Here is a 13,681-nt window from a genome sequence, read left to right on the forward strand (position 1 = left end):
GGTCTCAAAGGAGGTAGCACTTGAGATTTGGATGGTGAGAAGGATCAAGACGCGTGAAGATCTGAGGAACAGCATTTTGGCAGAGAGAAAAGCAGGTGGGAAGGCTTTGAAGAAGGAGCGTGTTTGGTTTGTTTTTGTTTTTGATGAGTAGCAGGGAGGTCAGTAGAGTTGGAGAGTGGGCAGTGTGGGTAGTGATTGAAGGTAAGGTGGAAAGGGACTCTAGGGCCAGATCAGGGTCTTGGCATGAGGTTGGATATTTTTCAATTTTATTCTACAAGGTGTAAGAAGAGAGTGATGTACATTGATTTAGCATCTTTTCAGAGGGAAGCATTTAGTGCAGTGGATGGAATATATACCTTGGAGCCATTTCAAGTCTTGGCTCCACCTTTCTGAAGCTGGGTGACCTCTTGCCCTGTTGTGTGACTTGTGTGATGTTTTTTTTTTTTACTCATTTTGGATGGGGTTAATACTCATCAACCTTGAAGAACTATTGTGAGATAAAATGAAATAACCTTTCAAGGATTCATTACTCTTCCACCTGATTTGAATAATACCTGGTTTTGAATAATAATAGCTGCTATTATTATTTCTAGTAGTATTGAAATACAAATTCCTTTTAAATCAGGCATTACTTCCTTTCGATATACCTATGAATTATGCAGTTTTTTTGTTTTATTGTTTTTATAAAATTTGTTTACAAACTTGCAAACAAATTAGCAAAGCAACGTAGGAAGGTAGAAACAATATGGTTGGAATATGGTTGGCTTTACTCTAACTAAATAGCTGCCTCTCATTTTGAGTCGGAGTTCCTGTGCACCGGTGTCCCGTGGCCAGTTCCTGAACTTGTGTCTACATAGTTACAGCCTGTTAAAATTTCCCCTCTTTCCGAATGGGGGTGATGCACTGAGAAGAGTACCAGAGGGAATGGAGCAGCCAGGGTAAGATTTTGAGGTGAGGGGCGTGGGCTTTGACAGTGAGACGCAGTGTAACGGCTCAGCCAGTCAGTGTAGCCTGCCTTGAAATGAAGATGCCTGGCACACCCACAAGTCCTCATGGCCTGCCACCATGTGTCTTGGGTACACTCTGTTGCCTTGACAACATGTCATCCAGAATTGTAGAGAGGAGCAGCCTTCAACCTTTCGGTGTCACATTGCTAGGGTAATAGACCTTGTGGGAAACCAGGCTTCGCTGTCCTATGTGCTGTTGCCACCCACCCCTCTCTCCTACTCCTCCTGCCTACCCTTATGCCCACCGCCTTCTGTCTGCGTTCTTACTTCTTTTGCCTTCATCGATTCATGTTGGCATAATCCTCCCAGCTCCCTCTAACCCCTTTGCCTTTCATTCTTTTACCATTCCACTATTCTCATTACCAATAAATGCAAATGTTGCAAATTCTCAAAAAATAAAGCTGCATAACATAATAAATTAAAGGGATGATGAGAATGAAGGAGTTCGAAACTATCCAGAAAGCGGGGAACGGAACTTGATAGTTTCTGTAGTTGAGTTGAATGGTGTACAGTAGTAATTCTTAAATTGGGTGGACCTTAAAATCAACAGAGAAGTTTTAAATAATAATAATAATAATAATAATAATTATAATAATTATTATTATTTTAAATATAGCTCCTTCCGTTCCATTCTCAACGATTCTGATTTAATAGGTTTGGAGTAAAGCCCCAATAATTTCTATTTTCACAAAGTAAGTTCCCCCAAGTGGATTCTGAGATACTGGCTGGTTTGGGAACCACTGGCGAGTAGATCATGGTACTTTGTTTAGGTTATAAAGTTTTGTGATGGATCGGGATCTGTCTGTTGGGCTTTCTTTTTATGGTTTTCAGAGCAGTATATTCATGTGGCTGCCTAATAATGATTAAGAAAGAGGAAGAGGAGTTGGAGAAAGATGAGAAGAAGCTAAAGGAGATGAGGAAAAAAGCCAAGGAAAACAGAAGGGAGGGAGCAATGTGACAATGACAGGTAGAAGCTGTGGAACTGGGTGTGGGGCCATCAACCATCAGATGTCAGGCTCAAGGATTCTCTTGTCTCTGACTTTCAGCTGGAGTGCAGGCTAAGTGTCTTACTCTAGAATCGATTAACATGCGCTTTTGGGTGTGTTTTGAATCCTGGATTTTTCCTGGTTAGTAAGAGACTAGGGTAGGCTAGATCTGGAATTTCAGAAGAAGTCAGCTTCGTTCTGTTTCATTCTTAAAAAAAAAGAGAAAAAGTGCTTTCCGGCAGTGACGACCTCCTCACGAGAACATGCCTCTCGCCAAGGACCTCCTCCATCCCTCTCCAGAAGAGGGGAAGAGGAAACACCAGAAGAAGCGCCTGGTGCAGAGCCCCAACTCCTACTTCATGGACGTGAAGTGCCCAGGATGCTATAAAATCACCACCGTCTTCAGCCACGCCCAAACCGTAGTGTTGTGTGTTGACTGCTCCGCTGTCCTCTGTCAGCCCACAGGAGGAAAAGCAAGGCTTACGGAAGGACGCTCCTTCAGAAGGAAGCAGCACTAAAAGCACCATGAATTAAGATGAGTGAGGAACCATCCCAATAAACACATTTTGGATACAAAAAAAAAAAAAGGAACAAGTGCCTACTGCACGTTAGTGCTACGTTTTAATGAGATAGGGCTTTACATGAGATAGGGCTTTACATGCCTTTAGCCAGTTTAAACGTTTTAATGAGATAGGGCTTTACATGCCTTTAGCCAGTTTAAACCTCAAAGGAGCCCAGGATTTAGGCAGTAGAATTACTCTCCTTCTTTTACAGATGAAGAAGCTGAAGATTGAAAAGGAAAGTAACTGGCCCACAGTCACACACTAGTAGTGGCCGTGTGGAAATGAGACCCGTCGTCTGATGGACAGTAACAGCCGTGGCGTCCCCCGGTATGCCGCACTTCCTCTTGAACACTTTCGTTTATGCGGTCTTCGTGGGACATGTAGCTTAGCCCGGAGGGAATACCCCAGCCGTCCAAACAGCAGTTAGCCGGAACTTGGGCAAAGCAGTTCCTCTCTCTCCCAGGGGGTCTTGATTAGGACCTAAACATTCAGCACAAGAGAACAGCTCGGAGGGAGGGAAGAGCGTGGGCTGAGAGACAAGAAGTAGAAAGGGAAAGAGAACTTGAAGAGAAAAGGACACCGAGGGGTGAGCAAAACTGCTGGGCCGTTTCCCAGACTGGCGGGGCCTGGTTCTGAAGCTGCATGGGAGTTGCGATTCCTTCCCGAGGTCCAAGAGCAGACCTTACACCTCAAACCCATCTGCTTCCAAGCGGATGCTCCAGGATTTGAGTCCCGGATCAGATCAAACTCTTCAGTCACATTTCTGGGATTGGGGGATATTTTTTCTAGCTTACCGTGTCTCAGGAAAAGGCGAAATCAGCTATACACCAATCTAAGATTCCATCTCAACAGATGATAAGTCCACAAGGAAGAGCATCTTTTTTCCTCACTATTCTGGATGACTGTAATAGGTCTTGGAGCAAACTGTCCCCTCCTACTTCCTGATTGATTAGTCCTAGAAAATCAGCTGTAACTACTGTTACTTTGGAACAAAATCCTTACCATCCTAAAGGTGGTACTCAAAGGCTGCTTCAACTGGCCCCCTCCTCAGCCCCCTCCTGCTGTACCTCTCCTTTGCTGCACCTTCAGCGCCCATATTCCCTGTCAGTTTCCCCAATGATCAGATGATCAGAGGCCTGTTTATGTGCCAGAGTGGTATTGAAGTACGTGAAGTTATCCACATCAGGGTGGAGGGACAGATGTCTCTATGGGTTCAGGCAATGCCTGTAAGAGGCAAATTTACCTCGCAGCGTGAAGGCCTTTCCAAAGGAAGAGGGCCCCTTCCTGCCGTCCTCTCGTGACGGGGCAGGGCCAAGCACACAAGGCGCACTCAGTACGTATTCGTTCGTAATGAGAGTTCCTTTGAAATCAGATGGGAACAGGCCATATGCTCTTGGAAAGGGGCCTGCATTGCAAGGTGGGATGGATGAGTGAGATGTGTTTTTGCAAGTTCTTTTCATCTCTAACATCTGCGAGCCTGTGAGTAATTCTCTTCCCCTTGGCCCCAGCTGGCCGCTTGCCTGGACTCTCTGCCAGAGCCCTCCTCCCTACAGCCCCCTCTGAATGAGATCATAGAGGGTCTCCTCCTCTGGATGGATGGTTCTGGAAGCTGAAGTTGATACTGAAAGCAGGAAAGAAAATCTGTGTCTTGGTTTTGGATCCCAGGGATATGAGAATTTGAGCGAGAAGTGTGAGTGCACCGTTCCCAGAACCGAGCAGGAGACGGTAGGGAACTGATGGCTCAGACCAGGATCAGCTGAAGTCGTGCAGAGGCCGCAAGAGCAGCAGCTCCTCTTGTGCTCCCGTTGCCCCTGGAAACTTTCTCAAGCCAAACGGGGCACAAGCTGAGCATCAGGACCCAAGATAGGGCCACTCTGCAGGGCAGAGAGAAAGGGCAGCCGCCGGAGTCCCGGTTCTCATCCGGCTTGCCTGCTGTACCACTTTCCCACAGACATCCAGCCTACCTGTATCAGCAGCTAAGAGACAGGAATACCTTTCTGGGGAATGTATTTGTCTCTGATCATTGTCACTCTCTCAGACTAAATCGGTGGCTAATTTTACTGAGGAACATAATTTGGCCTTCGGGGTTCTGTAAGTTCTACCATTTGTCCCTGAAGTTTCTGCGCCCAAGGAGAAGTCTCATTGGTCAATGAAAAGGAACTAGACTAGTTACTGATGTCATTTCTATTCTCTTTGGAGACCAGTTCAGTGATTATTATGAAAACTAGCTTGTTAAGCAGAGAGGAGAATCCAGACACAGCTTTAACTCTCCATGTGCTCTGGTGGGAGGACACTTCCTCTTTGGCACATTCTACTCTCGTGCTCCCTTTGATTCAATTGAGAGGCTCCCCAGTCATGACAGTAGGGCCTCTGGACAGCTAAGAGTTGCAAATAATCTGGAGCTGGTTTCATGTCTGCTGGGAGTTAGTATTAGGACCTGAGTAGAATCTTTTTCTGTGTTTCTGGGACTTCCAAGGAGCAATGATGGGTGCCTTTGCCGTCCTAATCTCAATGGTTAGCCCTGGGAAAAGGTATGCGATTGGAAAAGAATGTGTTTTTAATCATTTCAAAAATTCCCTTTCTCTGTGTTTCTCTCTCCCCTTTTAATAACTTCTACCTCCTTTTGTTGTTATGTATTTTTTTTTCTGCCTCTAGACTGTCTGCCCCCAAACTTCCTGCATTGGCCACTGACCAGACTTCCCCAAGGAGCACTATGTGATTCGGTCCTGGGTCTGTCCTCCATGTAGCCCTCCAGTATGTTCCCTTTACAGGCCCCTGTTTCATTTCAAACTGGGCAACAGTCTATAAAACTAAGCCCTTGGTAGAATCTTAAATAAGAGCAAAGCAACTAATGTGTCACCCCTTCGAAGGGCATTTATATTTTAACTCAGAGGAAGAAATTTGTACTAGTGAAATTTCAGATACTACGTTGCGCCATAAGGGAAATATGTATTTAAAATAGAAAGTACTTTCCTGACCCTCACAAGTCATGCCATTTGCAGGGAGCCTCGTCAGTCCTAGCTTGCGGCTAGGCTCCACTGGGAGACCTTGCTGCAAACAGAAACACTAAAGGGCAGCCACTTGAGCAGGGTGTTGGTTATCTTCGGCCGGGCAGGGGACAGCACGGGACCTGCTGTGGAGCCTTGGAGAGCATAATGGCTATTAAGGCGGGAGACCTCTGGAGCTCCTTCTGGGAAGTAGTAGAGAATCCAATAGAAGTGGGAAGCCCAGACTGATCAATGAACTGTAGACTGCTTTAAATTTCCAGACTAGAGAGAGGGCTCCAACCTTACTTTCTGCACTAGGAACTCTTCTTAGCTGCCTTTTACTGCCCCCAGAGACTCAACTTCTAAACCATCTGTATCTGGGTCCTTCTTTCCCTCTGATTCTCTGATTTCTCCTTCTCTATGTCCTCTTTTTCCCTCCCCTCTCTGCTCCCCCATCATCTCATTTCTGGTTCATGTTTCTCTGTCCTTCTCTCTCTTTGTCCTCTCCCCTGTCTCCTGTGACCCACTCTTCCACATGACTTACACTTTATGTGGCACACGCAGCCATCTTCATGCTTCATCCTGTCAGTGTTGAAGTCCCTCAATGGCCTACCTTTGGACCTGGCATAGTTAAAAGTTCCCAGGTGGTCCACTCTTGACTCTTAGAGCTGTCAGACATTAGCTCTGTAGTCTGTGGCAAGTTGGTTCAGTTGGTTAGAACTGGCATTTAATGAGGCCAGTGAAGGATTTGTCGTAACTCTGTAGGACCCTGCTAGTTCTCTTCCATTTCATGGCAGAGGTGACTTCCAGCTACCAGCTTCCATATTCACACCCTTGGTCACAGGGGGATGTGGCTAAGGGACTGTGGCTGGAGCAATGCTAATTTGCTGACAAGGGACATCAATCGAGATTATTGTAGATTTACGTTTTATATTTTTAAAGGTCTAAAAAGAGTTTGAACTCGATCTTGTAGGCAGAATTCAGGCCCAGACAGACTTGGACTCAGATTCTGGCTCTCTTCCTCCTTAGTTCCATGACCTTAGCCTAGTTACTTAACTTTTCTGTGCCTAAGTTTCCCTTAGCTGAGAAACAAGGATAACATTAAAACTGCAACAGTGGTTTGGCCTCTTTCAGCCGTTCTTTGCCTTTCAGCCACTCCTTTCTCTTCCTCTTCAGTTACTAGGTCTATTCTGTTATACCATTTTTCTTCTTAATTGTCCTTTTATTTTCGACAGTGCCTCTGGAAATTCCCCTCCTCCTTTCCCCTCCCCTCCCCCTCCCCTCCCCTCCTCTCCTCTCCTGTCTTCTTTCCGTTTTGTGCTTCTCTTTCCATTTTTGTGACTCTTAGTCTGTTCCTCATTCTTAGATTCTTCCTTTCTCCTTTATCATCTTCTCACTGATTTTTTACTTCCTTCCCAAGACACATTTTCTGATCCACTTACCCCTGTCATTCACTATTCCTGGGCCCTTAGTGGCTTCCGGGAGAGTGTGCAGCTCTTAATTATTTATAAGCATGAGAGAATAATTACAGAAATGATTTAATTACTTTTTTTTTTTGCATAGATCCTAAAAGCACCTGCTGGGCTAGATGATGGTGGAGTAGGAGCATATAAGCAGGCCCACTTAATATGAGGAAAAGGGTTGGTTTCAGATAAGGATGTAGCTAGAGTTTAGAGAAGATTTAATCTCATTTGTTAAAGAACTGAAAAAAAAAAAAAACCACAGTTGGCAATTATACATAGCTAGGCTTATATAAAATGAGAGATATATGTCACCAATATCTGAATTAAGGAAGAAAGATGGGGCTAATTTGAAAAATCATTTTGTATCATATAGGCAGTATGGTAGATGAAATACTCTTGCTAATTTTGGTGCTGGTGGTGGGGAGAGACTTTATTCTCCTCTGGATACTCCATGGGGTTGAATGGAAATATTCATTTAGTAGCGGTCGTGCTGATGGTAGAAAGAGCCTAGACTGAACTACAGAGTCAAGAAGCCTGGTTCTCATCCTTGCTTTATAACCAGCCATAGCTGTTTGCCTGGTCAAGTCCTTTAATCTATCTTAGTCTCAAATTTTTCATCTGAAAAATGAAGGGATTAGGATTTCTGACATGCAGAATAAATACTTCACTAAAGGAGAAAATGGCACATAAATTAGATGAAGAAGACCAAATTTGATAAACTAAGATCTGGGAGGCCATTACAAGAAGTGTGCAGCAATGAGCTACAAAAGCCAGGCAGATAATCCATACTAGAAGTTTCTGAATATGATGTCTGAGGAAAAAAGGCATTGATTGAAGGAGAGGTGAGCAATTGAATAGGGAGAAGCCAAAAAAAAAAAAAAAGGTACAGGAGTCAGCATGACAAGAGTCTATGAAACTGCTATCAGAGCATTATGGCCCAAAGATCAGAGGGATCTTTCTAAGAGCTACAAAAGCCAGGCAGATAATCCATACTAGAAGTTTCTGAATATGATGTCTGAGGAAAGAAGGCATTGATTGAAGGAGAGGTGAGCAATTGAATAGGGAGAAGCCAAAAAAAAAAAAAAAGGTACAGGAGTCAGCATGAGTAGATTCAAAGTAAACAAAGCAAATAAAGAACAGTGGCAAAATATAAAATCCTATTGTCAAATTCTGAGTTTAAAAATGCATCCCTTCTGACAGATTTTGAGGTTCCTCATGTAGACGGTTGCAAAGAGAATGCTGCAGCTCTTTACAGCCCGTGAAGAAGGGAAAGAGAATTCCTGAAAAGGAGCACCCTATTCTCATCCTCGCCCCATTCTAGCCCTTACCTCACGCCAGAGTCCGGAGGAATGTGTTATCTGGCTATATACTGTGTCAAAGACCATTCTGCCTGGAAGGGATCTCAGAAACTAATGCAATGCCCTGGTTTCATGGTAGAGGACACAGAAGCCAAGAAAGATTAAGTGACTTGCCTGAGGCCACACCTCAACCCTCTCCTGGAGTTGGCCTCATTTCCCATATTACCAGGTCAGTTTCTGGTAGGACTTTAACCTCAACGAAATACCAGTTCTGTCCGGTAGTTCACAGTCTAGCAGATCATATGATAAAATGAATTGCTGTCTCTCTCCTCTCCTAACTAGAGGTGAGTGACAGGGCAAATTGAAATTAGAATGGGGAGGGAGGGAATTGCATTTTTAAAAAACGATTTCTTTTATATCTGCACTAAGTGTGGTCTGAGATAATTGATTAAAAGTATATTACTTAATCTGCCAGATATCAATAAAAGTAACTATCATTGAATGAATTTTTGGACTATATATGGTAGAAGACCTATATGTTGGGGGCTGTATGAGTTTATGATAATCACAGGCAGGCAGATGGAGAGCAGATTTTGATAAGTAAATTCTATCTGGTTGAGACTCTTCAGTGATCAAAGTGAGCTTCAGAAACTGGTGTTTCTCAACTACCTTTGGGCTACGGATAGGTCTTTCCTTTTCTCCAAAAAATGATGCTGAGATTGCCCCTTTCGCTTCTCATCTTGAAGCATTCCTCTGAGATATTTAGGACAGAAGTACTCAAGTATGAATGAGAATTCGTGTGCAACTGGGGATTTGTCCTGGAAGAGCGGGGAGGCTTCCAGGAAGAAAGAGAGGAAAAGCAGGAGCGAGAGCAGAAAGAAACTCAGCAAGCAGTATATGTGGTTGGAGATAAAAATTTTATGACGTTTGACATTTTTTTAAGGTGAATTTATGTACTTCGTCTTAATTTGATCCAATTTGTGCAAGATGGGAAATCGAGCCCTAGATTATCTTTTTGAAAAATGAAGGTAATTATAGTTATCTTCCCCATTCTCCAGATAAGAAAACTAAGACTCCAAGAAGCTAAGACCGGGAAGCTATAAGGGGCAGGTCTGAGACTAGAGAAGAGAACCAGGTAAACCACTGTGAAGAGTGTTTAGTGGCAATGAGCAATCTGTGGTGTCAGGTTGGGACAGAGTGCAGAAGGTTTGGCCACAGAAATTCTTTGTAGACCTTTGCTGATGAGATTGAAGTCGAATGAAGAGCTCAGATGGGGCTGGAGATCAAGAAGTTACGGGGAAGAAAAGGAAGCTATGGATGTATTGAGTCAATATGCTGAGGAACCTAGACACAGTAGAAAGGTTGGGCAGGCATGGAGGATGGGGAATTCATGGATAAAGGCCCATACAGAGGAATTTTAAAATAAGGATAAGGATTAAACCTCAGCATTAGTAAACAAAAGGCAACACCATTTATGCAAAAGATGGCAAATGCAAGTCTACAGCCTGTTACCTTATCTGCCCTTTCTTGGGGAAAAAAAAAGAGCCACTATTAAAGCTTTTTTACCAGGGTACACATAAACCTATTCTGAACAGAGCCTAGAATGGTCTGGGACACTTTCCCTTCATTAACACTTCATTAAGCTTTGTCAGATATAAGCCTCCTAGCCAGATCCTGGCAAGGGACTTTTATGGAAGTGATAATGAGGAGAAAATGTACTAGATTTTTAGCCTACTACAGAGTTGCTGAATGTAGGCTAGAATATATTTTGATAACATTAACCTTAAAATGGAAATTAAACATTATTTTACACTGGGAAGTGTAAATAGAATATATAGGCACAAACAGAAAGAGATATGCATGCCAATATAACATGACACATTTCAGAGATATTTGGTAATTTGCTGCAAACAAATTATAAAAAATCTGAGCCGTGTTGGACTTGGCAAATGATAGGACTGATAGATTTGCAACTTATATCTGTTATTAGTTTTTTAATAGCTCTTTCAAAAACAGACACAATAATCTCATGTGACTCTTGGGATGTTGGTACTTCTAGCCCTAATCAATGTCTTCTGGCTATTCGATATTTATCAACTACCAGGTGTTCTTAGAATTAAATAGTGCTCACTTTCTAATAGCTTTTTTTAGTGTTCCTAAAAGTCCTGTCACAGTGATTTAATATACTATGAAAGCCTGAAGGTGCAGACATTTTAAGAGATAAAAAATATATTTAATCTTTACTTTGAAGAAACTTTTGCTTGGATCATCCACTAAAAATTGGAAAAATTTAAAAACTGAATCAAATGTGAATGACCCCTAGAAGTATGTGCTGTGATCTGAGTTGACTTGAAGATTATACTCATAGTAATCAGCAATCTGATGTCGATCAGAATTTTAGAAAAAGGTGTGTATGTGTGCGTGCATGTTTGTCTTTGAGTGTATGTGTGTATATACTCTAGAGAATGTAAAAAATGGTGAAATGATGTTTTCAAGGTGTTTTTCCTTGGCCCAGTTATTGATACTATAGGTTTTCTAAAAGCCGTGTTGTGACTGCAATAAAGCAAATTTCCTAAAAAAAGAAAAATAAGTCACCCCAGCCTTCCTATGAGCAACGATCGGAAGAGGAGTTGGAAAGAGAAGATTAACATTTATGTAACACTTGCTATGTGTAAGAACTTTGTATGTGTTATCTCATTATAATTCTCTTAATTATTTTTGCTGGTGAAAACGTATCATTTCCCTAGACTTTCATCATATTTCTAACAAACTGGAAATTAGCTTTCTTTTGAGGTCCTTTTTCATAAAAAAAGTCAAAATTTTGATAATTTCTTCAGATTATATAATGATTAGCTCCTTGGAAAGTGGTCTAGGATTAATTTGGTCATTCAGTAAATATACTTGAGCATCCATTATGTGTTGGACCTCATACAAATCACTGAGAGTATAATAGTGAAGTTGAAGAAATACCTGGACATAAATAGGATTTTAATCAATAGTAACATGCAGAATGCTCTACTAAAGAAGAAAATTGTACAGAAATAAGATAAGGAAGACTGAATTTGAGAAACTAAGATCTGAGAGGCCAGCATGAAAAGTTTGCAGCAGTGAGCTACAAAAATCAGGCATGGTAATCTCGGACAATTTAAAGTCTTATTTGCACAAGGCTAAGAAAAATAAAGTATGTAAAAACTGCTGATGTAGATGTTGGCGCTTAGTAGGTGCTTGCCACCAATGTTAGTCAAGTGTAAAAAATTAAGCAAAGAAATTAAAAGAAAAATTCCAAGTATCATGCTATGAAAATCCAGTGTGACTGAATTCAGAATATACTTGAACAGTGAGTGCCATGTTGGAGTGTGGTTTCACAAAGCTCCCCAAAGTCCTTTGACCATTGCGGTGACGGTCCCTTCCCTGAGCCTCCACTTCTGCTGAGAGTGCTCCAGTATCAGTGGAGGCTTTAGTGCTTCCAGGTGCACAGCCTCTGCTGCCCATTGCTTAGAAGTTTCCCGTTTCTTGATTTGCAGAGTAATTATTTTATAGTGACGATGGCAATGGTGGCATGATGAAGCATGGTGAGTTTTTATTTTCTCAGTTAAAGATACTTTTTAAAAAACCCTATACCACATTTTTTTTTTAAAAGAAAGGACATGAATATTAAAAACAAAATGAGGATATACGTGATCTCAGAATAGACAGTCCTTTAAATTGAATACATTTAGCTGTATCAACAACCACTGCTTTGTTCTTATTTTTCTCCTTTCTCTGTGGGCCCATGATAACTTTATCATGGGTTGTCATTGATCCATAGACCAGTATTTGTGAAGCACTGGTGTACATATTGTTTGGAGGCAGAGGTACCAAGGAAATTACTTCTAAGAGCTGTGCCTCCAGATGTGTCCCCTGAACTGTTGGTCTGGGGCCTGTCTGACAGGTTGGGGGCTCTGCTCATATCCTGTTTCTCTGATAGAAATTGCAGAGCAAAGAAGAGCATTGCACGGAGATTCCCTGGGATATCATAATCTCCTTCAGTGACTGACTGATGAGACTCAGGGACTGGAGGAAGTGATAGATGTGCTCTGTCTTCACTTTAGCGAGCCTTTTATTTCTGTCCCATGTGACAGATTCATCGATAATCTGAGAAAATAAAGTCTATACATAACTTTCTGGTTGGAAGATTATTTCAAAATTGTGATATAGAGGAGAAAGGGCTCACCTGAGAGTTAGACATCTTGGGTTAGAGTTCTGACTCTGTCATGGCCAGCTGTGTGCTCTACGACGAGTCCCTTCATTCCCTGGGTCTAAGTTTCCTCATCCATAAGATGAAAGTTGTATCCCCTGGGGCTCACCAAGTTATCTTCAGTGTTCAAACAACCCAAGAGTAACTTTCTATTTACCCACAACCAGGCAGATTAGACTAAGAAAAATAATGTTTCTTTGCTTTGAATTAACATTATATCAGCTCGTTGATGTATGGTTATGTCATGCTGTTCTAATACCTATTAATAAAAAAGAGGAAAACTACGATTACTTAATAAACACATGGATATAGGGTGTTATGTCATACCTAGAGTAAGGAATAATTTTCCTTAACTTCTTCTTGTTTCTGGTCCCTGAAGAATCTAGGGGTTATTCATAGATTTACTTTTTAGAAAGTAATGATAGGAAAAACAATTCCAGTCTCAGAGAAGGAAAAAAAAAACAAAACAAAACAACAACAACAACAAAACCCGGAAGATGTAGTATATCAAAGATAAAAATCAGCCATGTAGTATTATTTTAAAATTAAATCAACAAAGAAATACCCAGTGAGTTTTGGACAAAGAAAAGGTGGAAAATGATCTCATTTGAACAGAACAGGTACTTTGTTGAGTGCTTTATATTTTATTTTACTACACCAGATTATTTAATCGTACTTTATTATTTAACATGTTTTAATTATATCACTTTGATTTTACTATAATCCTGTGAGATATGATTGCTCACAGGTTATATAGGAGAAAACTGAGGCCCAGAGACAGTAAGTGGTTGTCAAGGCTGCATGTCAGGTGAGAGATACAGCTGGGACTTAAACCGGGCATCTTTGGCTCCAAGGCGCGAGATTCCCCCTACACTGCTACATCCACTCATCACCACTTCCTAATACAGAATAAGTGTCCAAGGCACTTTTCTTAGTCTTGGAATCTCCTTACCTATCTTATTTTGCTGGGGTTTTTTTGTTGTTGTTTTTTCCTTTTTCCCTTTCCAATGAGATGGTCTTGTGTTCCTTTCCAGCTGTATGTTTCTAGAATTCTGGATTCTTACCCAATAAACAGTTTTCAGAAGGAGCGAAAGTGGCCTCCGTGATACGGAGGGATGCAGCGGCACAGAACTGAGAGGC

General features: G+C 41.8%; 2 protein-coding genes across 2 annotated transcripts in view; both read left to right on the forward strand.

Moving 5' to 3' along the window:
* Window positions 1-13,681, forward strand: part of GRIN2B (glutamate ionotropic receptor NMDA type subunit 2B) — a 409,687-nt gene that overhangs the window by 134,089 nt on the left and 261,917 nt on the right. The window lies entirely within an intron of this gene.
* On the forward strand, window positions 2,227-2,579 carry LOC105302781 (40S ribosomal protein S27-like). The gene has a single exon (XM_011375987.2). It carries the CDS (start codon window positions 2,257-2,259, stop codon window positions 2,509-2,511), a length of 255 nt encoding a protein of 84 aa, XP_011374289.1. The 5' UTR covers window positions 2,227-2,256; the 3' UTR covers window positions 2,512-2,579.

This window comes from Pteropus vampyrus, unplaced genomic scaffold (genome assembly GCF_000151845.1).
Source record: "Pteropus vampyrus isolate Shadow unplaced genomic scaffold, Pvam_2.0 Scaffold283, whole genome shotgun sequence".
Taxonomy (NCBI): Eukaryota; Metazoa; Chordata; class Mammalia; order Chiroptera; family Pteropodidae; genus Pteropus; species Pteropus vampyrus.

Bases quoted from the DNA above. Each gene is read 5' to 3' on its own strand.
- LOC105302781 (XM_011375987.2), top strand. From the start codon at position 2,257: ATGCCTCTCGCCAAGGACCTCCTCCATCCCTCTCCAGAAGAGGGGAAG.